Source organism: Parasteatoda tepidariorum, chromosome 6, assembly GCF_982258835.1.
Source record: "Parasteatoda tepidariorum strain Cologne lab strain chromosome 6, Ptep-v5.0, whole genome shotgun sequence".
In the NCBI taxonomy this organism is placed as follows: Eukaryota; Metazoa; Arthropoda; class Arachnida; order Araneae; family Theridiidae; genus Parasteatoda; species Parasteatoda tepidariorum.
Genome location: NC_141760.1, coordinates 59,253,790 through 59,278,256, shown reverse-complemented (window position 1 = coordinate 59,278,256; position 24,467 = coordinate 59,253,790). Strand labels below are relative to the sequence as shown.

At 28.7% G+C, this 24,467-nt stretch overlaps 3 protein-coding genes across 3 annotated transcripts in view; all 3 read left to right on the top strand.

Moving 5' to 3' along the window:
* The window catches only part of LOC107443243 (alkylglycerol monooxygenase), a 50,771-nt gene extending 43,918 nt beyond the window's left edge, over positions 1–6,853 (top strand). Inside the window, exons 8-11 of the mRNA XM_071178624.2 lie at positions 1,471–1,605; positions 2,020–2,136; positions 4,441–4,523; positions 6,517–6,853. Coding sequence (XP_071034725.2) covers positions 1,471–1,605; positions 2,020–2,136; positions 4,441–4,523; positions 6,517–6,721 — 540 coding nt within the window. The 3' untranslated portion in view covers positions 6,722–6,853. The remainder of the gene's footprint in view (positions 1–1,470; positions 1,606–2,019; positions 2,137–4,440; positions 4,524–6,516) is intronic.
* A 5,048-nt stretch (positions 6,854–11,901) lies between these two features.
* On the top strand, positions 11,902–14,265 carry LOC122273503 (uncharacterized). Its single transcript, XM_043057563.3, has one exon. It carries the CDS (start codon positions 11,902–11,904, stop codon positions 14,263–14,265), a length of 2,364 nt encoding a protein of 787 aa, XP_042913497.3.
* Positions 14,266–20,173: 5,908 nt separating this feature from the next.
* LOC107443242 (alkylglycerol monooxygenase) overlaps positions 20,174–24,467 on the top strand; it is a 35,773-nt gene continuing 31,479 nt past the window's right edge. The window contains exon 1 of the mRNA XM_071178625.2: positions 20,174–20,340. Coding sequence (XP_071034726.2) covers positions 20,230–20,340 — 111 coding nt within the window. The 5' untranslated portion in view covers positions 20,174–20,229. The remainder of the gene's footprint in view (positions 20,341–24,467) is intronic.

Sequence of the window (24,467 nt, the reverse complement as noted above, 5' to 3'; positions counted from 1 at the left end):
GTATAGTTTTAATAAAATTATTAAACTAGACATAATTTGTTACTTGAATAATTCTAAAATAATTATATTATCCACGATGCTGATTTGACTTAACGCATCAAAAAGTTTAATTTCGAAATAATCTAATTAGTTTTATGAAATAAACATTTTGAATATTGAATATGGTAAGATAACAATTTGTTTAATTGTTAACCAAAACAGTCAAACTACCATAAAAAAGTTGATATTCAAACTGTTAGACATGAAAAAAAAAGGTTTATTGATTGTTTTTTTAAAAATCTAATACGGCTTAACAATCAGAATTGTAACCGCGTCAACTAGGTCTATCTTGTTCCATTGTCATTTTGTTCCACACAGCTAGATATATATTGTGACTGAGAGGGATAATCTGTTAATCTCATGACCACCCTAGGAGGGTTTCGAATTCCAGCGTTAACACCATGAAATTTCTTCCATTCCTTCAATACATGAAAAGTTTCCAGTGTCCTTCACTTTTCAATCGGGGTTTCAAGACTACTAGAATGCGAAATTGTCATTCACGAATGAATGGCGCAACAACCACGAAGCTCCAATGTCCACTAAGTTTTATTTCTATGGCTTAATAACTATGCTAGTTGTAAATGCTTACAAAACCGTATAGTTTAGCATTCACGTTTTTTAAAACCGTAACAGTTTTAAACGGTTTCAAAACCGTAAAAGTAAAAAAAAAAATTCTAACCTTAAGCTTTATGATTAATCGAAGGAACAGACTTCTGCCTATTAGTTTAAAGTAATTTCAGAATGAATACTCTAACAGTGTACCATGCTTCGAAAGCCAATCCTTTACAAAACTATACGGTGAAACGGATTACTCTGCTGAAAGTACCAATCACAATTAAGATTGATTATTCTTACAGGATGTATTTGATCATCACCTCACTCAATCATGTCAAGTCCCTAGACCCATTTTTCGGAGCTCTGTCTTCTAATGGCCAAGATAGAAATGCCAAGTAAATTTGACCCTCAGCAGATGATGTGAACCACACCTTAGCTGGTACCCCTCCCTCCAAACTATCTTATCACAGCCAAAGCGATGACTTTTAGCCACAATATTTTTAACGTGCACCTTGCAGCCTATACTCACCGACTTAGTCAACTGGATGATTCGAACTTACGACCCTAAGCTTTCACTCGATGAATAACACTATTTAAGTAAGTTCAATTTTCAGATTACCATGCGCACAGAATAAAGACCCAGATCTAAAGTATCATTTACCCTAGGATGACACTTTAACACTGCTGGACAAAAGCTCATAGATTAAAGTGGACACTATAGAAAATATTATAAACTGGACACAATAAACTTAATTCTTTGCCTTGATACCATTCTCTTTCACTTTTGGAAATTGATATTGCTTTTGTTTCTTCTAATTCAATTTTAATTTAGTTATTTTTCAATTGAATTTAATAGTTTTAATTCTCTATTTTCAGACACAACATTTTATACGGATATGGAAGAGATTTTGTGAGTATGAAAAATGGAGTGATAAATTATCCGCTGTATTCAAAGGACCAGGTTGGACACCAGGGTCTCCGTGGACCGGAAACATAGAAGATGTACCGCATGTATGCTTCTAATGATACATTTTGAGAATTCATTTGTTACAAATAAAAAGCAATTCTCACACTGTTAAAAATACTCATTAATTCTAAGCTATAATATTGCTTAAAATTACTGTAAGTTTAATAGATATTGTTTTTAACATTTAATATCACTTTTAAATATGGTGAGATATTAATTCTAATATTGTATTAACCCGAGCTATCATTTATGCCAGGCATTTAATTTTATGATAGTTATTTGTATAACTGTATGATAGTTATTTGTCTAAGAAAAACAGGTGAATTAGAAACTGATGCATATCTAAAAAAAAGAGGCATATGGAATTTATTTTAAGCCATGATGATACTAAAATTAATTTTTCAGTGTTGATTCAGATTCTTTTTAATAATATTCGCAAAATTTTGTTCTTATTGCAGCCAGCTCCTCATTTTGAATTGTATAATCCAAATATGTCAATATTCAGGAAATTATACTCCATGGCACATTTTCTTATTTTGATCATTACCTATCAACTACTTACTTGGAACATGACAGTAAGTATGCAAAAAATATATTCTAGAAAGTCTCTGGTATGTATTATTTTCTCTTGGTATGTATTATTTTTATTGCAATATTGCAAACTTTTGAAAGAGTAAACATTACAAATATTAAATACCTAAACGAATTGTAATAACATTTTACATAATGTAGACAATAATTCTCTGGCATGTATTATTTTTATTGCAATATTGCAAACTTTTGAAAGAGTAAACATTACAAATATTAAATATCTAAACGAATTGTGATTATATAGTCGAACCTCTATTTCACGAATTTTTCGATACCTCGAGGAAGAAAAAATTCTCTTCAAATTTCCTATACACTCAATCTTAAAAAAAACTTGATTTCACGATTTTTTTTCTAATCCTTCGATAACTTGAATTTTTTTCTCCATAAATAGTGTAGATTTTTTTTCTGAAAATAAAAAAAATATTCAAAAAAAAAATTAAGAGTAGAAAACCAATTCTCATAATGATAAACTTTTTTAAAAAAATGGACAGTGGCAGTGGCATGGAATGATGTGTCTCTCTCTACGATAATGAATGGCTTCAAGAAGGCTGTATTCATTAAAGATCACGAAAGTAGTCAAACAATCAATATCGTTAATTTATGCTGAAAACTACACCGAAAATGATTGGGACAGATTGACCGGACTCATGAAACTTGATGACTTGGAATTTCATAACTTTGTAAACGGAGATGATGCAGTAACAGTGTGTGGTCAGTGGCATGACCATGATATCATCGCTCAAACGAAAGCTTCTTGTGAACTATCAGAAGAAGAGGATGAGGAAATCGAATATTTACCACCCAATGTTACTAACAAACAAGCACTTTCTGCAGTGGACACTGTAAGGAAATTTATTTGAGAGGCAGCCAAATATGTCAGAGGAGACATTTAAAGCTATAGTCCACTTAGAAAGTGTTACAGACAAACTTCCTTACACATCTCTAAAGCAAACAACAATTAAATCTTTTTTTAAATGAAAGTGTAAAAAAAGTTTTTAGAATACATATGGAATAGTGAATAAGGTATGTAAAGAGCATTTTTCTTTATTCTACCATCAATAACATGCGATTTTCGATAATTCGAATTTTCGGTATCTCGAATTTTTTCTCCTCTCCCTTCAAGTTCGAGATATCGAGGCTTGACTGTATAAGTATATGAAAATAATAACATTTTACATAATGTAGGCAATAATTCTCTGGTATGTATTATTTTTATTGTAATATTACGAACTTTTAAATGAGTAAACATTACAAATATTAAATATCTAAACGAATTGTGATTACACAAGTATATGAAAATACTAACATTTTGCATAATGTTGGCAATAATTCTCTGATATGTATTATTTTTATTGTAATATTACGAACTTCTAAAAGCGTAAACATTACAAATATTAAATACCTAAACTAATTGTGACTATATAAGTATATGAAAATAATAATATTTCGCATAATGTAGGAAATCTGTAAACCATCAAATATTTTAACAAATATCTGTTTTTAAAGATAGTGTTTTAAGTTATTAAATATTGATATATAACTGTTTACATCTCAAAGATAAGTTCGAAATATATGAAAGCAACCTTTAACTTTAAACCTGGAACATATTGTAATATTCCGTTAAAACAATCTTTTTATGGTAAATAACATATTATTTATGTTGCAATATTTTTTAAGAGTGAGATGCGATTTGTAAAATTTTCAATGAGGGATATCCCATACATTTTACGGAAATTAAATTTTAGCAAAAATTTTAAATTTAGTCGTAAAATGTGATCACAATCAAAAATCTCACAAGACGAATCAACCAGATCACACGATCATTCAGACATTTTAAGATATAACAATATTTTTCAAAAGAATTACTATTATTAATTATTAAAGTGCGCAAAAGAAAAACGAACTACCCTGAATAACTTTTGGTCTAATGATCGGGTCTTTACTTTCTAGGATACAATCTTAAAGGCTTGAGGGAGTGATCTCAAATATGCTAATTAATTAGTATAGACGATATTTTTAATTAAAAATATCAGGCATAAAAACGTATTTTCTCCGAATGGACATACGATTTTTTACATCATTTTAAAGAACGTACTTTTACAAGGCAAAAAACAAAATTGCGGCGAAATCAGTCGATTTCGTCGCAGTTTTGTCGGCGAAATTGACTGATCAGACTAGACTAGATATTTCAGGAACTGATCAGTAGATTTCGATCAGTTCCTGAAAAATCTAGTTTTAAAGATACATCTTCTTGTTAGTGAGACTAATTGCAAAATTTTTTCCCTTAGATCTTACCAAAATCAATTATTAATCCAATTGCATGTTTTATATGCTATACGAGTATATCATTAGGATTTGTGCTTGATAAGAGGCAAGTATTTTAATTTTCTTTCTTATTAATTTTGTTTTATTTAAAAAATGCTATTATTATAATTTGCTTTATTTCGTAATACATAAATTATAAAATGCACAAAAAAACTTTAAGAAAGGTATGTTATTTAACTACGATTACGAAGTTACGAAGTTTACTATCAAAATGTACTTTCTCTGAATAAACATTTTTACTGCAAAGAAGCGGTAACCCATTTTAGACTTGAAACAGGGCACGATTGCTTATCAGATCATTTATGTAACATAAGAATACTTCCCAGTAAAAGCAAAGCATGCCCAATTTGTGACACAGATGTATTAAACTCTGATGACTTCTTGTTGTGCAAGGGACTAGACAGGAACTCCCAGAAAAGTGAGAATGTCACTAAATTGTATTGGGACGCAAGAACTCTCATGAATTGTCACTAACTTTACCTTTTTCATGTTAATGTTTAAAATTTTATATTGTTGAAATGTTTATTGATTTAAATGTTTATTGTTCTTCTTTGTTCACTTTACCTAAATTGTTGAATTGTTTCTTTGCTATTTTTCTGCTCCTTTGTGATGAAGTGAGGTGTCAAATTTTCTGGATTGAAATCCTTATAAAACCATATAAAACACACATTTTTACTGCTTTTGCGTATTATATATCTGAATACTATACGTATTTGCATGCTATGTATTGTCACTATACATCTGGCACTGTCACTACACACCTAATTGGTATTGTCACTATACACTTAATTGGTATTGTCACTGTACACCTAATTGCACGAACAAATCTTCTTTGCAATTATTTAGAAAGCTTGTCAAAAATTTTTCATGAGGGAAACAATTTCTCATAATATACTGTTCTTTTCATTCAAATGATGTTAAGAGTTGAGGGTCGTGAGTTCGAACCTCGCTGCCGACTAAACAAGCGACGTGCATACGTAACAAGGTGTGCATTTATTTTGTCGACTCTGGAAGTCCTCTCGTTGATTGTAGTAGGAGAGTTTCATTTGAGTTTATTTTAAAACCGAGTTGAACAGCCAACCCAATTTTTAGGCTTACGACTACTAATGTTCAACTCCCTTGCCTTCTAATTTTGAACCAATCCCGAAGACAAGGCTACTCTTGGATCAAGTTGGTGCAAGCCGGATGCGGATTCGTATCTACCAGCAATCGCGAGGATTCGAACCCAGTTCACCTCATTGAAAGGCAAACGCTCTATCCCCTGAGCCATCGCGGCTCTAGTAAGGGAGTTTGGAAAGAGTGGTGCCAGTTCTGCACACATCATCTGACAGAGGACAAAATTACGCGATATTTCTGTCATGGTAACTAAACAAATAGAGCCCTAAAAAATTGGCCTAGGTGTTTGGAGATATGTGGTTGGCTGATGTGTGCAATGATATTAGTTCATTGCATTAGTTTTATAAGTTTAAAAAAAGCAAAAATTATCCTTAAAAATAGATACCGTATGAAATTTTTAATTATTTCTCTACAGTTTTTGAAAGTACATTTATATAGCCATTTTATCAGTATTTAATAGACTTCCAATTAATTGAATAACATCTAATTAAGTGAATTTTCTTTTCCGTCATTACTGTAAATTAGCGCTTAAATCTGATCTACATAAAAGTTTTATTTTAAAAAATTTATATTTTAGACGTAATCTGGTGAATTGTAAAGCAGTTTTTTCTTGTAATTTAAGATGAAAACCTGTGGAATTTTTTACATATTTTTGTCTTTTCAGAGGTGAAATAAATTTTATTACATAATTTAAGCAATGTGAAATAAATGTTAATAACACTTGTTGATGCTTATGCATGTATGAATATTATTGTGATAACTTTTGGGCAATACTCTTTACTTCCTTTAATAACTTTACTTTTTCCTATATTTTGACACCTTTTATTTACAATATAAATTACTAAATTCTACGCATTTTACTACATTAAGTTAATTCTTTTATTCATAACTGTTCCTTTTACATTATATTTCTTTTTTTACAGTCGGTATGGACCACCTTTTGAGTTCCTGAGATGCGTCATTTATTTTCTAGTAGATAGGATAATATACCCGGAAATCAGAAATTATAGATTGGCCATGCTATTTTTGTATCTCAGTAGAGCATGGTTTTCAGCAACGTTAGCAATGTGGGCTAGTTGGTACTTGGTTCGTAGCTTGCGTAAAATAAACAAAGAAAAGAATTCGTGACAAGTTAAAATTTGATGGATTTTAAAAGCTACAACTAAAAATATTATGTAACAAAAGGGATAATCTGATACTTTCGAAGAGCATGACTATGCAATTTAGGAGATTGGAAAAGAGTTCTTAACGTGGTTTATCGAAGCTCTTTCGCCGAGGAAGATAAAAAAAGCTACAGTTTGAGTGTGGACTTGAAGAAAAGATATATAATTTTAAACTATCTATGTCATTTTGCTGACTAACTGAATTTTAATCTATCTCTATCATTTCATTTTATGACAAAACCTTCGAAAGATAGCCGAATTAAATAGATAACCCTTTATAAATGTTTTACTTAAAAAATTCATTTATTCTGTTTTTAGTGGTATTTAAAAGTTCATCGACTTGCTAAATATGTTACCATTTCTATTTAAATTATATTTGAAATTGAAATATTTAATATTTTATCTGCATCTATAGTTAAGTGTAACAAATTATTATTATTATTTATTAGCATAAAGCATTTAGATTATTATTCTCAGTTTCAAATCAGTTTTTCTCCTATTCGATGTGTCAATTACTAGTGTATCTCGAAAGCATAATGTTGTTTATATTGTTGAAAATTACATGAAATAATCGAAATTTGTAACATGTATTTTCGTAATTAAAAAATAAATAAAACGTAGAAAGCAAATGAGCATCGGTTAAGAAAAAATGCATGTTTCAATTGAAGAACATAGCAATTCATCCATCGGAGGAAAACTATTATTGTCGAATTAATAATGTTTTTAATTTCAAAAGAAAAGATAAAAAAGTTGCCCAAAATTCTTTGCATCTTATAATTGTTAAACAAAGTGATGCCTAAAAGCAATTTAGAATTTTTTTTTATTTCGATTAAGTCTCAAAACAATTAACATTCTTCATGATATAAATCTTTTTTATTTATTAGTAAGATGTTAGATATTTTTGAAATGATCCATATTCTCTGTCATGTCCACTATTTTTTTCTCTAAATCTTGAAATAATTAAATAGTTTAAATCTTTTTTTATTATTTTATCCCAAAACGCTTGAATTTAGAATTGATATTTGTAAACAAATTATCAGCAGAGAAAATTTCAATAACTCTAAAAGGAAAAATTATTTTTTTCAAAATTTGAAACAAATTTTTGACTTACTTTTTATTTCATCGTTTTTATGTCATTATTTTATTCATCAAAACAATACTGAATTATAGGAAAAAGAAGCTGTGGCATGTAAATAATTAAACATAAAATGTTTTTGTTGTTATTCCAATAAAAAAGTCATCATAATAATTGAATTAAGGAGATTTCTTTAAATATTTCCAAAAAATAGGCATCATTGTTGATGAAGAAATTGTCACATGTAAATAATTGAACATAAAATACTTTTATTCTCACTCCTATAAAAGTTATGATAATAACAGAATTAAATAGGCTTTTATTAAATATTTAGAAGAAAATTAAATATATATTTTTAAGAAAGAAGCTGTCACACGTAAATAATTAACTAATTTCCATTCCTATAAAAATCATGACAACAATAGATTTAAATAAGGTTTTTTAAAATAGTCAACAAAAAAAAGTTAGATACCATTGTTGAAATAGAAACTGTCTTTTGTAAATATTTAAAAATAAAATAATTTTTTTATCCTCCCTAAAAATGATGATAACAGTGAATTTTGTTTAAATATTCACAAAGAATTATATATCATTGTGTAAGAAAAAGAACTTTTTTCCAATCTGAACTGTTATCTGTGCAGTTATCTAATCTGTGCAGTTATTTATTTTATTTTACTCCCTTTTATTATTGACTTTATTTACCATTGTAGAATGTTCCAGTGCTATGGAGATTTACTAATGCCGTTTATGAAATTAATGTATTATGTATTGTATTCGACCTGTAACTCTTGAAAGGGAGATGAGGAAAACTATCCGTATTAATATTTTACATCAACTAAATAACTTTTAGATTATTTTTGATGTAAAATACATTTTTTTTATATATTATTGCAACAGATTGTCATTACATAAATAACGAATATGTTTCTCCTCTATATATGTTTGACTTTTTTTTCCTTTTGTAACTATACGTCTTCTAACCTTTTAGTTGTTGTTGAATTCATTTGTTTATGAAATATAAATAAGGAAATGTTTGTTTAATTCCTAATTTAGTGTCAAAACTTTTTTGAATTTATAATGAATGAATATTTTCAAAAATGTATGTGTAGTTCCTGAAATCTTTGATAACTCTGTCAATGAATCGTAATTTTGTAAATTTTTTATTCTTTTCAAAGAAATGAATATTGTCTCAGAGATAAGTTGTACATTTGTTTTATTAAAGAGACAATTTGTTTTATTTTTGTATGTATTAAAGACAATTTGTTTTCTTCAAAAAAATAATAATTGAATGAAAAAATTATTTTATTATTGAGAAATTATAATGAACAAATATATTTCTAAGAATAAATGGTGTACTTCCTGTATTTTTATTGCTTTATCAATTACACAGCATGCACCAAACAGACATTAATCTTTTGAGTAAAAACAAACGCTTGATAAAGTTAAAGATATTAACTTTACAGTCCAACATATCTCTAGAATTTATACAGATATTCTTATTTCAAAGCTCTTAGTGATGAAGTAAAAATGATATAATTGAGCTAAGTTTAGTTAAAGTAGAAAATAGTTATTTAAAAAGCGAAATTTAAAAAATAAACTTTTAATTATGATAAGCCTTTTTCATGTTGAAATATGTAAAACCAGGAAAATGCTAATTTTTTGCAAAAACTTTCTAGAAACATTAAGATTCAACGAATTCATCAACGATCCTTTATTAATTTTTGTATTTCATACATTTGTATTTTAGGCATTTGTATTGCACATTTGTTTTCAATTGATTTTATGCCATTATATGCAAACTTATATAATATTATTTACATAATTATTAATCAAATAAATTTCTAATTTTATTTAGTTTAAAAATTGGCTTATTTTTCGCTTATTTTCTTACTAAAACCAATTTACATTTCAAGTCCTATACAGTTCATAGTTTAAATAGAAATAAAATGAAGTTAAATAAAAGCTTCATACTCATGTTTCAAAAATGTTTGATCAACTATATTAGTACAAAAACATGTTTTAGATATGTAAGCTGGGGGAAATGCAGGAAGCGATATTTTCAAATATTTTTAACAAATTCCATTTTGACAAAAATTATATATACTTTTTTTTTCCAAAGAATTTTATTGCTAGAACGTTAATTTAAATATTATTTGTTTATTATTGGTATATAATACAAAAAAAAGAAAAGTCTAACACAAGTGTCGATGCATTTTTATTAACCAGAAAATCATATGGTAGAATCCAGTTTTTCCACATTAATATCCATATAATTTCCGTACAATTTTGTCACCAGGATAAAATTAATAAGGGTCATGAAGGTATCGTTTTCCTATAAAATATTTCAGTATCTCTGATTTGAAGGCATTGACCTATAATATTCATTTTTCTTATTCTACTCTTGTATTATTACATGTATGATTTTGATTGCTTTCTAGCTTGAAACTGGAAGAGTTCTTTCTTTATCATTATCTAGTTCTGTAATATTACCTTATTACGCAACATTTCGAAACAAACTTATGTAAACTGTCTAAAACTTACTACTAGCCGTTTTACAATTATTATTTTCTTGGATTAAATTAGATTGATATACTATTATAAAAAGATTCATTAAATGACTAAGATATCCAATCAGCTTCATGTACAATGTCATGCATACGCAAATTGTATTTAGTATATCAGCTTATTTGGTAAATAAAAATATTAAAGTATGGTTGTGCACTTACCAAATTTGTAATAACTATGTACCTTTACTTTTAAATGTTGTTTTATAAAATGATTACTAAGCAAAATTATTCATGTTCACTTACAGATCTTAACAGAACTCTCATGAAAATTTTTGGTTGTGGAAAGTGAGGGCACAAGCAAACAGAATTCGTTATTGTATAGAATTAAGTAGCGTTGATCATAAATGTAAATATAAATTTCAAGTGTTAAGTCAAAATAAGATTTGTTCTGATATTAAACAAATTCCATATGGGCCATGGATTAGAGAGTTAAATAATTTGAATATTCGCTTAAGTGACTTAGAACGGAAAAGATACTCTGTTGAGAAAGAAATAAAATTACTAATCGGAGCAGATATTGCGAGTAAAATACTGACAGGAAAAATAATAAATTTAAATTCAAGCCTGTTGTGTATAGAAACGAAGCTCGGAAATTGCTTATTAGGCAGTTATTTATGCGATACGCCTACAACTACGAATGAAGCTTCTCTTTTTATTTCTTCTCTGCTTATCAATGAAAGAGAAATCGCAGATTTATGGCGCCTTGATTTATTGGGTATCTCCGATCCTACGATGAGTCAGAATAAATGCGAATTAGAAAAAGAAACTCTTAAACATTTTGAAGAGACAATTAAAGTCAACTCTATGGGAAGATATGAAATCGCGTTACCTTGGATTACGGATAGTTCGCTTTTAACCAGTAATAAAAACATTGCACTTAAGAATGCGAAAAATTCCAAAAATAAATTAATGGACTCAGGAAATTTTAATGCTTATTGTGAGGTTTTTGAAAATTGGTTATCTCTGGGAATTATTGAAATTGTGACGGATAATAAATTGGAAAATGTTCATTTTTTGCCTTATTGGATAGTGGTTAAAGAAAATTCAAGTACTAAAATAAGACCTGTATTTAATGCTAGTGCTCGAATTGCAGGTAAACCGTCATTAAATGATTGTTTGGCCACGGGACCAAATTTAATCGAAATAATTCCATCGATTCTCAATAAATTTCGTAAGAATAAAATCGGTGTGACCTCAGATATTGAGAAAGCCTTTTGTATGATATCTATTCACCCGAAAGACACCGATTTTTTAAGGTTTTTTTGGTATGATAAAAACAATTCGGATAAATTGATAGAGTATAAACACAAAAGACTAGTGTTTGGCTTAACCACTTCACCCTTTTGTTTAGCCTTTACGTTACGATATCATTTAAATAGAGTTTCAGATCATTTAAGTCATATTGCTGAAATTCTTAAGAATTCCTTTTACGTTGATAATTGTGTGACTAGTTTAAGTTCAGAAACCGAAACTCGAAATTTTATTTTGGAATCACAAACGATAATGGCACAGGATCTTTTTAATTTACGAGATTGGCAGACCAATGCATCTGATTTGATAAATAATTCTGATAAGAAAGATGTGTCCGTGTTAGATCTCAATTGGAATACGGAAAGTGATACGTTATCTTGTAAAATTGAACCTGCTGATTATTCTGAACAATTAATTACGAAAAGATTTGTATCAGAAATGGCTCATAGGGTATTTGATATTATTGGATATACAGCTCCTGTTATGTTGTTACCTAAGATAATTTTGCAGGAGACTTGGAATTTAAAATTAAGTTGGAATGATGAAATTCCAGATAATTTGGCAAAGAGATTTAAACTCTGGCTCTCACAGTTGCATTTATTAGAGGACATTAAGATTCCAAGATGGCTAGAATTTGAACCATCTAATGTTTCAATAAGCTTACACTTATTTTGTGACGCCAGTAAATTGGCTTACGGATTTTGTATATTTTTAAGAATTGTTGTTAATGATATTGTTAAAATTCATTTGGTCAATGCTAAAAGCAGAGTAGCTCCTCTAAAGCCACTTACTATTCCTAGGCTGGAAGTTCAAATTTATTGTTGGACTGATTCGACCACAGCTCTGAGTTGGATTAAGCGTAATTTAAATTGGGGATTATTTGTATATAACCGCGTTAAAGAAATTCGCTCAGAAACTTCTCTCACCATGTGGCGCCACTTGCCAAGTAGCTCGAACCCTGCCGATCTTGCATCACGTGGCTGCACTGCTGAACAGTTAATTCAACGTCGTTGGAGGGAGGGACCGATTTGGCTCTACGATAAGGAAGAAAATTGGCCTAAATCGGAAGAAAACCCAAATGAAGAATTGGTTAATTCAGAGCTACGTAAAACGGTAATAATTGCTTTAAATACGGATGATAGTGATCAATACTGGTATTGTAAATATTTTTCATCATATAAGAAAACTTTGAGGATGATAGCATGGATATATAGATTCTTTTATAACTGTAAACATAAAGATAAAAATTTGTCTAAGGTTTCAAATGTAGATGAACTTTGTAAAGCTGAAATTTCTCTGATGTTATTAATTCAAAAGGATGGTTTTAAAGATGTAAATGATAATAAACTTCAGCAATTAAGACCATTTGTTGACCAAAATGGTGTTATAAGAGCTAAAACCAACCTTGATTATCGTGATGATACATCAGATTTCATCCATCCTATTATTTTACCAAATAATCATCCTGTTGTAAAATTGTTAATTTTAAGTTATCATGTTGATTATTTACATGCTGGTATTTCTCTATTGATGTCTCACTTAAGAGAAAAATATTGGATTTTGAAAAGTCGAAAGACTATTCGTAATTGTATTAAGCATTGTGTGAAATGTCAAAGATTTAAAGTTAAAAGATGTGAAGTTATGCCAGGAATTTTACCTAGTGATCGAGTAAATGATGCCGCAGTATTTGAGATAGTAGGGATTAACCTAGCAGGTCCACTGTACCTTAAAGATAAAAGAAAAGCATACGTAGTTCTTAATGCGTGTGCAGTGTATCGTGCAGTACACTTAGAATTAGTAACCCTTATGACGACGGAAGCATATTTTCAGTCCTTAAGACGATTTATTGCGCGACGAGGCAGACCCTCAGTTATATATTCCGATAATGGAACAAATTTCGTCGGCGCAGAAAAAGCTCTTCGTTTAATAGATTGGGATAAATTGAGCTCAAAGGTTGCAGAACAAAAAATATGCTTTAAGTTCAATCCTCCTTCAGCAAGTTGGTGGGAGCGCTTAATCCAGATGGTGAAACAAATCTTACGTAAAATATTAGGACGCGCTACGCTCAACTATGAGGAGTTACTCACTCTCCTTTGTGATTGTGAAAGAATAATAAATACGAGGCCCCTCACTTACGTATCCGAAGACGTGGCCGATATTTCACCATTAACTCCCGAAATGTTCTTGCACGAGATACCTTCCTCAGGTGTAGTAGATCTTGATCAGGTAGATAAGAAAAATTTAAGTAAACGAGCTAAATACCTCCAAAAAATAAGAGAATTACTTAGAGCTAGATTTAGGACTGAATATTTAGGGCAATTACGCCAACAATCGTTAAGAGATTATAAGGATAAACCGTTAAAAGTCGGGGAAATAGTTTTAGTCGAAGATATTAATAAGAAGCGGACATTTTGGAATTTAGCTAAGGTATTAAAGGTAATTCCTGGCAGAGATGGCCACACAAGAGTAGCCCTTGTAAAGACAGAAAATTCAGAAATTTTAAGGCCAGTTCAAAGACTGTTTAGATTAGAGCTGGAAAATGAGTATGTTGATGTAACAGGAAAATCATTGAAAATAAGTAGCAGTGGAAGAATTGTTAAACCTACTGTTCAGTAATATTTTGCAAACTGTATGATTCATTATGCTTTGTTTATGTTAAGTATTTTGTATGATTGTTTATTGATGTGTTTTTCTTTCATTTATATCGAAATTTTATATGTCTAAAAATTAGAAGTTTGTTGAGTATAATTACAGGTATTCTACTCAAGGTGGGAGGAAATATGGTAAGTTAAAATCCGAAGTGAAACTTTTAGAAATACGAACTGAAACTTAAATGTTAGCGCATGCGCGCATCTATTGGATAACCTCCCCCAAATACTTCTATATTAGTTGGCTTTTACTTACGAGATCTGGATGTAAGATGTTATGTTTGTCTGCTTGTTAATTGTATACCATTGTTGATGTTGTTTTGCTGAATAAAATATGTTATCAAATAGTGCTGGTATTATCCTCGACCTTCTAAACAGTGACATCTGCCAATTTTAGTTATTTCACTTCTTTTAGGGCATAATTGAGAAATAAACCCCTAGCAACCACACTACCCTGTACTCCTCTTAAACTATGACAAGAGAAAAGCTATGTTATACAGATTCTTAGTCTTAAAACATACAATTCAGAAACGAGAAATTGGGATTGCACCTGGCTTTTCTTATTCTTTATTTTATCATCGCTATGAATATTTATTAGAACTAGATAGAGCTGACATCTACTAATATCATTTTTAACTAGCAGTTTTCTAAACTTAAAGAAAGCAATAAAAAATTTTAATACAATAAAAGTCTCTTTTCAGAGGAGTGGATTGCCACGCAACTTTCAATTCGGTTTTCAATTTGGTTTACAATTAAAATATACGGGTTCTCATCTGAATCATTGTTAAGTATTTGTGCATAATTATGTTTTATCTTATGCATAACAAGAAATGAAATGTAAAAGTATTTACCAATCTAAAATAAAAGATGATTCAGTAATTACTAATTTAATAATTCAATTATAATTAATCATTTAATAATAATTAATCATTTAATAATAATTAATAATTTAATAATAATTAATAATTTAATAATAATTAATAATTTAATAATAATTAATCATTTAATAATAATTAATCATTTAATAATAATTTATCATTTAATAATAATTAATAATTACTATAAGTTTACTTAGCAACAGTTTATAACTTTATTCATGACGGAAAATGATTAAATTTGTCAAACTTTTTATTAGATAAAATACTTACATGCAGAAAATACAATAAAGGTAAATTGCGCAAAAAATAAACAACTTTAATAAACGTGACTTTATAATAAAACCATTTTACATGTAGTATTTACAATTAGACGTGACAATTAGATATTTAAATTTTGTTGAAGACAGGCGAAAAATTTCAAATTTTGAAAAATGGCTCGACTATTAAGGAGCTTGGCCACCCCTGATTTATGACATACAACTTCTTTTCTTAGCGTAGTACCACTGTTTTGAGTTAAATTGTATTATTGAACTTAGTTACTCCATTATTAGGGATAACTCAAGTTCAGTTTAGCTTTATTAATTAATTTATTTGCTTTTTATTTATTTGTTTTCATTTATTGTTATGGAGAAGGAATATTCAGGGGGTACCATTTTATGTTGAGATGATGGAATATCAGGTGAGGTTGGAGTTTGTATGGTATAGTGGGCCAAGTTGAAGAATACTGACAAATTGAAGATTGCGATGAAAACAGAAGGGTGATGAATAGAATACTTGAACCGGATCAGAATTAATAAAAAGCTTTTATTTATTATATTTGCAGAGCTCGAGATACCAAATATACATATTATCCATACGAATTTCAGTTGAATCAATTTTGCATAATAATATTTTTAAGGACAGGCCATGGGAGACAAATCCCCCACAACCTGCCTAACCAAAAGCCAAATTAAAAAGTTATTAATAGATTTTTGTGTTCGATTAGAGGCGACAGTGAATTAATAAGTCTGCATTTGTAATGAAATAAAAAGTATCCGTTGCATTGATCTATAAGAGAAGGATAAATATTATATGTTCATGTTCGTTTTTAAAAGATTAAGTCTGTGATTTATTTTAAATGTAATTCTATTAATAAAAAAAGCTTAAGTAATGAAAGATATTTTAAAAGATAGAAAATAAATATGTAATGCCAATTGTGGCATCACAATTGTTTTTAGCATAAGTAATTTAATACTAGATTAACCTGTAAACAGAGAGATCACTGCATACCAAAGTTACCTTAAGTTATATTAAAGGATAGCACTTTTTGTAATTTTTAATTTCTGTCCTCTTTAATTCGGGTGTAATTATTTATAGAATATTATTTAATCATTTTAAAAGAAGAAATGTTTTTAAAAATAAATATCAAAAAATAGATTTCAAAATGCTGTTTACGTTATATAAAATATTAAGTTACAAAATTATGCGATATGTCTGAATTGGCAAATTATTAAAACTGAAAAGTGTTTTAAATTACCACGAGTGATAGTATTTTTTGTGATTTACTTATTATTGTAAATGTTGTTCTTGGTAAAATTATTAAGATATTATTTAAGTATTTTAGGAAATGGCCGAAAATTGTTTAATAATCATTAAAAGCTTATAATTTGCAAAATGTTTTATATGGTACATAAAATGTTAAGTTTCAAAAGGTTATAAACATTGCATAAAATAATATATTTCAAAATGAATCATTAAAAATAATGCGATGAATAAAATTTTAACACGTTGTGTCTTCGGGATATTTTATACATAAATCATTAAGGTTATTTTACAGTAGTCTCTGATATTTGTGTAAAGTATTACACTAGGAACGAATATTTGCTTTTTGTATTATCTAATGCATGTCCTAATTTTATATTCAAAATAGAATTCTTACATTAAGCGTCTCAACCAAGCTGAGTAGTTTATGAAATCACGAATAGTTTATAAAATCTCTCATCTTTCTTTAATTATACTTGAAACAGAACTATCTAAGCCCGGAATTGTCTGATAATATCTCTCATCATCGGTTAAATATGTTGAAAACAGGCCTATAACCTTATGAAAAAGAAACTTCTTAATGCAGACTTGTCATATACGCAAACGCTTTCAAGATATTTCAATAGTCAGTGCCAATTAAAAATACATGTTTAAAACACCTTTGTGGACGGACGTTATTATCCGTAAAAAGGAAACTTAATCCATATGATCCACGGGAAAGTTTTACAAAGGGTGCAATTATCTCATTCTGTATAGTTGACCTGTTGGAGTACCACTATCCACTTCATGAAGGTTGATATGACAGTCTGCCATGATATCTGCACAGACCATCTGGACCATAGTGGTCCTTTCCGACAATGTTAGAGAGCAAATTTCGATTTCAGGGTTGTTTCCAGATCAGAACACGTCTCAACTCCCTGTTCAAACTCATCTCTGATGAGAGCTCGCTTCAAACCACCCATCATCTGCCCAAGACAGGTACTCTCAGCACCATACTAGTTGGTGATTTTCGTGGTTTACAATCAAAGGAATGCAGACTACAGAGAACCTGGCATACAGTTTACCTGTATTAAGTATCTGGGCTACTATTATTCGTGAAATAGACACTTCTGTTACAATATACAGGTTGTCAGACAGTTGTGTTGATCTCTCTCGCCTATTCTTTATGGTTAAAAATCTCAAATAACGGTCTTGAGCCGATGCTGTTGCTTTTTTACAGCATTGATCAGGTCAGGAAATCACTATTCATGTCTCTGCGAACTGTGTCCACAGTGCGGGAGACCTCATTTCTCGAAACCCCGAGGTTCCTACAACAAGTAGCCTGTAATTGGCCCACCTTGAGTCATAAACTATCCACCTTCTTGTGACATCGTCTAGATGCTGACGACTGGTCCTACTAACGATAGATAAACAAAGTAATTAAAAAAACAAGGATTGAACAAAGCTACGATGTTTCAGTACATCCTTAATAACACAAACTACATAAACGCAATCACACCGCCACTGCCTTACGACGTCATAATCTATCTATATTATATAAAACGCTAATACGTACGTATGTATGTATGTATGTATCAATAAAACCGATGATATTTCTTTTCTCACGCTGGCAACAGTTTTCATTTTTAATTGATTGGATTCGGCGCGCAAGAGCACGTAGTGAGCAACCAGATAACAATAACCAGAGTGAGCATTATCAGGTTGTTCAATTCAGATTCATGCACTAAAAACATGACAATATTTAATTTAAACTCAATTAGGAATTAATTAATTGAAGTGAGAATGCTTTAAAAGGCCGCTGTTGAATTGATATTTTTCTACTGGGAGCTACCTAAACGTCTAAAAAACGTTTAAGTGTTTGTATTGAATGCATTGAATTTTTTTATATTTCGCGTTTATTTATGCATTGAATTTTCACGCTTTAAAATGCAGAATATTAGTGAAGCAATATTTGATAATTTATTTTGCTAATATGTTTCTTATTTAGCTAATGTTTGGATTTTTTCACCATGTACAATCTAAATAGCTAATATACTTCTTTAAAAGCCAATAAGAACATTGGTAGAATTCTTCTACATAAGTACAATACTGTGTCTTTGATGATAAAATACTATGTCTTTGATGATAATATATTATGTCTTTGTGGTAGAACATTGTGTTCATTGGCGAGCGAGCGCAGCGAGCCATGGTTCACGGCGTGAACCACATAGGATTGCGTAGCAATTCTCGGGGGTTGGCGAGCTTCAGCGAGCAGGGGGCGGTGCCTCCTAGTTAAATTTAATACACTGATAGATGATAGTTGATATTTTAAGTTACGACTAAAACGTACTTTCTCTCTGTACCTTATTTTCACTTCCTCGTGGCATTTTCCAAATGATTTGGATTCTTAACCCTAAAAATATGAAAGGTAACCGCGCTTTGGAAAGTATTGTCTTTATAGTTTAGCGCAAAAAAGCATTGGAAACTTTAAATTATGTTAATGTTAATTTTACTGGTAGTGTATTTCCCTATTAGCTTTTGAGCTAATTATGCTATTCCAAATAGTTTTACATACGATTACAAAACTCATTATAAACTTACAACTCATCCAAAGATTATTGCATGCTGTTTTTATTATTATTAATACTTTAGTCATTGCTTATTGAGTCGAATTGCAATTTTTAACAATTTTACGTCATTTTAAACTATGACGTTTTAAAGGACAAAACGAAAATTTATGAAGGGTCGGTCAAATCCTAATCATTATCTCTAGTTCATGCCTAGTGGTATGCGTACAAACGCTGTTTTTAAAATGTAATTTGGCGAACATCAAATGCGTTTTTGCCTCTTCCTCCCTTAAGAATTTCTTTGCGACTTTAAATGAGTATACTTCTTTGTTTTAATTACAGTAAGAATTTTTTTTAAATATTAAGTTTTGATGCAAGTTGACATTTTACACGAGTTGAGGACAAAAAAATAAAAAAGCAAATTTATTTTTTTCAAATAGTAATAAATACTATTTGAAATTTTACAATCTTAAGGATGAAATATTTAGTTAAATTATTTTGCCCTATTTTTCTACTATATGCGTCGTGTATCTGTAAATAATTGTTGTGCTCATGTTTGCATTATTGTCACTTGAAATTTAAATGTTTTTTGCATGGTTCTGAAAGAATTATTGAGAGTTTATTTTAAAATTTCAATTTTAAGGATGAGCCAGTAATTTTTTTTGTCTCTTTTCTAACATAATGTGACGTATTTTTTTTCGTCTTATAATCGTTTTCAAATTCAAATACATCATTTCTCATTTTCTAATACATGATTAAATCCAGTGTAAATGACCTATACTTAAAATTTAAGAGAAAGGTGGAAAAAAAAGTCTGAAAAATGAAAGTTAGTTTGAGGCAAAGAGGAGCAAGAGCATGCGCAATGAATAAGCACCGCATCCTACTATTGTTTGAAAAGAGACTTAAGGATTTATTGCTTTCTGTTAAAAGAATCGTTAAGACATTTGGAATAAGATTTAGAGCACAGCGGATTGATTGTTCGAAACGATGGAACTAATCAGAGAAACCCTGAAACGAACCGGTTACCTGTTTTATATCATGGACCCCCGCAAACACAATTACGAAAAAATTGATGGTGTTAGAGATTATTATAAGGATGTGAGTACTTTTATAATTAAATATATTGTTCGTTCATGATATGATTTAATTCGATTTTAAACAGTACTTTAATTTTAAAACCCTGGTGAATATTTCTCATATGATAATTTTCAGCTTAAATTATTAAGTATAAAATTTAAAACAATATAAAAAATTTATTAAATTCCTTTTAAGTATTTTTTTTTTTAATTTTTGGATTTTACTTTCTAGTATAATTAATACTTTTATCGTAACATTTGTATATCAGCGTAATAGTATAACATTTGTAAAACAAAGTAATTTTAATATTTGGGCGAAGCGCAATTACTACCAGAAAAATGCTTTTGACCTAATTCTTGCCTTAATAAATAACATTTGCATAACATTTACATTTTGAAATTTCATTTTCTATTATAATTATTAATTTTAATGTAAGATTTGTATTTAATTTTAAATTATTTAATTATTTTAATTTTTACAGATTACAAATTCATATTATTTTCACAGCTTTCTAACTCACTGAAAATCTTTGAATAGGACGTTTTAAGCTTGACAAATGTTGAATTAAGTAGTATAAGCAAACCCAAATCACAATTTGGTCTCAACAAAAGCTAAAATCTGGTTTAATTTTTCCCTAAATTAAATTTTAAAATCTTCTATGATTAGTATGCATTTCAAACAATAGAAGTTTATTCAATGAATATATAAATTTAAGTGTGCGATTTTTTTAGAAGATATAAAAATACAAAATTTTAATGTTATTAATTACCACACGAAATGAATAATATATATTCTGATATTACTTGTGTCCCCCTCGAATTTTAAAATTACAATTAGATTAGTTAATGTGTGATCCAATAAATTTGTTTTAGTAAAAGAAAAAAAAAAAAAAAAAAGCTTGAAGAATGTTTTTACTAACTTGATATTTAAAAATAATCTTTTATTGCTAACCTTTTTTAAAATAGTTCAAGTGTTTTTAAAGCTTATTTTTGTAACATTACGAATTTTTTTAAAACTTCAAATTAATTAATAAAATTATAAAAAAATAAATTAAATTTAAATTTTTAGACGGTAAAATAATCAATCCTTATTCCAATACTAAATACTCTTTAGAGAAAAAATAGGATTTTTTCTGGAACAACAAATAACGCTTCTGCACGCTTCAAATTGATACATTTTTATTTTTTTTATTTTTCATTCTCTAAAAAAGCCAATCTGCCGCAATCAACAGATTTGTTGATAGAATCAATCATTATTCAATTTAAAAACTGAAATACAAAGGGTTATTACAAGTAAGGCATTTAATATATTGTCGTACATTTGTGGCGTAACTACCACTACGAAAATTAAACATCAATTCACTGGTATATAACACATGCTAACTTGATTAAATCTTGATTCAACCTTTTGAAAGATGAAGGCTGGCAATAAAAAAATAGATGATAAAATAAAAAACAAATTTCTGAACTTTAACAATACGAAAATTGTTAATGCACACATTATCTAAGTAAATTGCGGGAAACATTTGATTTTGCATTTTAACAATTTATACTATATCACTGAATCACTATAATTTAATAAAATTACTGTAAAAAAAACAGTGCAATATTTAGCGGTTAAATTGGATTTTCCGAATGATGCACCCAAAGTGCTGGTACTTTTTACCGTAATTTGATTCACAATTCTTTTCAGTGTACCTACCATATTTTGAGGGTTTTAAATCCAAATCCGTTTCGAATATGAAAGTACATTTTAGTGTCTGTTTTCGTAACCTAAAATATCACTGGCACTAATTACTTAGCATGCTTAATATTAGAACCATGAACATTAAGATTGAGTCCTTATATATGAAAATCCTATCATTAGACAGAAATTTATAAAGGTGTTGAAAAAACTCGGTTGACAAAAGAATACTTTGAATTGTTTTTTGGTGAACGATCGATTTTAATACAGTAGAACACAGTTTTAAAGATTCGGGAGCGAAACCATTTTATTACTTCATACGTAATCATGTTAAAAAAAATATGAAGCTGATTTATTCAGGTTACAAAATTAGAGATAAAGAATTTTTTTTTCAGTAAACGTACTTCTGTTTTTGGATTTCTGATCACTAAAATATGAAAAGGACATGCAAAATGATATAGTCTCCAAGAGTTTAGTTAAAAGAATTTTCGATAGCTAAGACCCTCAACTTATTTTCCCAAAGACGCCAAACATTTTATTATTAAAACGAATAATATTTACTTTCTTATACTTAAAGTACATGCAAGTATATAAATGCATGAGGATACAAGTATAAGAAAATATTCAAGTATCAGGAAATTTCCCTGTATACTAGTATAAGTAAATTTCCAATACTTATAACATATTTTTCACAAAAGTTCTGCAGAATTAGATCATCATGATTTCTGAAATTTTAATACAACTTTGTTTATATTAGCTCAGAAATAGTTTAAAGTTATGTAAAATCTCAAAAATATGCATAATTAGTTTGTTTATGTTTTACATAGCTTCATGTCTCTTTGCGTTAAGTTAGAAATAAATAAAAAAAGATTTTCTTAAATATAAAAAGAATCTTTTGAGAGAATCTTTGTGTAAGAATAGGGGATAAATCACTCAAGAGAATTGATACTTGACGAGCTTGGTTAAATCGAAATATATTGGAAAGAACAGTTTATAACGTAAACAAATGCCATGTTTCAATAACCAATGAGTATCGAGATAGCCAAACTACGTCACTTGTAGATATCCCATTATCCGTGCTTATGATACAACCAGGGTTGGCAGGTTTTTGACATGTGACAGTTTTTGACAGTTTAAACCATGGTTTAAACCGTCACGTCAAAAACCTCACTGTCAAAAATGTCGAAAATGTCAAAAACCTATATTCATATGTGAAACTTAATTAATACATAAAATTTATATATTTTTTAAAGGATAGTGTTTCTAAATATGTTCTAGAAAAAATAAATTTAAAATTTTGAAGAAACACTTATATTTTGAATAGTAACCAAAATCTTGTACTTTTGAAAACTCACATCTTTTGTAATATTATGTATTCATTTTCATGTGTTATTGAAAATCTGCAGTGATATTATTAAGAAATTTATTTATAACCAAATTTAGTGTATAGTATAGATTATACTAAAAATTAGACATTTTTAAAGATAAACATTAGCAGTTTTGTACATTAGACATCTTCTTTTAAAGAAATTTTTTTTTTTAATATTCTTTTAAATCTTCTTAATAATCTTTTTAACATAAGACAATACAAATTTAAGTGCTTTCTGTTAAATACACAGAGTAGTTAGTGTCGATTTACAGTATATTCAGCCTATTCATTTACTATGCTGAAAATTTAGTTTATCCAAATACTTGTGAATTTTATTTTGCTGAATACGATATAGTTTTGTTGAATATCTAAATATTCAGCTGTTGAATAATTACTTCTTGCTTTCAAGATATGCATTATTTGTATTCTTAATACAAGTGGAGAAAAAACAAATTAAGAGATAAAAATTGTTTTAAAATGATAAGTGTAATAATTATAAATAAATATAATAAACAATATGAATTATATTTATCATTATTCATAAATATAACTACTTTTAAATTCAAATTAACATATTGGATAATAAAGATATTCGGTATAACATTAAAAAATTTTTTTTATACACTTGTATCTTGTATCAAGTTTGTATTTATACAACATAACTTGTAAGTTCCTTATAAATATTAGTTATATGTTCCTTATATGTCAAAAATGCATAGTAATAAACTTTTAATTTTCTTAAGTATCAAAAAGAAAAAAAAAATTTTTTAAATATAAATATTTAAAAAAATTTTGTGCAAAATTTTTCTGCACATGCATTTGAATATAAATTTCTGAGATTTTAAATCTGTTATTTTACCTTAATTTTAATTAAAAAATATTTTAAAACCTGCTGATTACCTATAGTATAATTAAATTTCAATATAATGCATGGCAACTGTTGGTAGTTTTGAAGTTTATATATTTTCTTGGCAAACTTTAGTTTTTGACATTTTTGACGGGTTTTTGACGGTTTAAACCAGTATTATACCCTTGTCATGTCAAAAACCACTTTTTGACGTCAAAAACCCAACCCTGGATACAACCTTAGAAATTC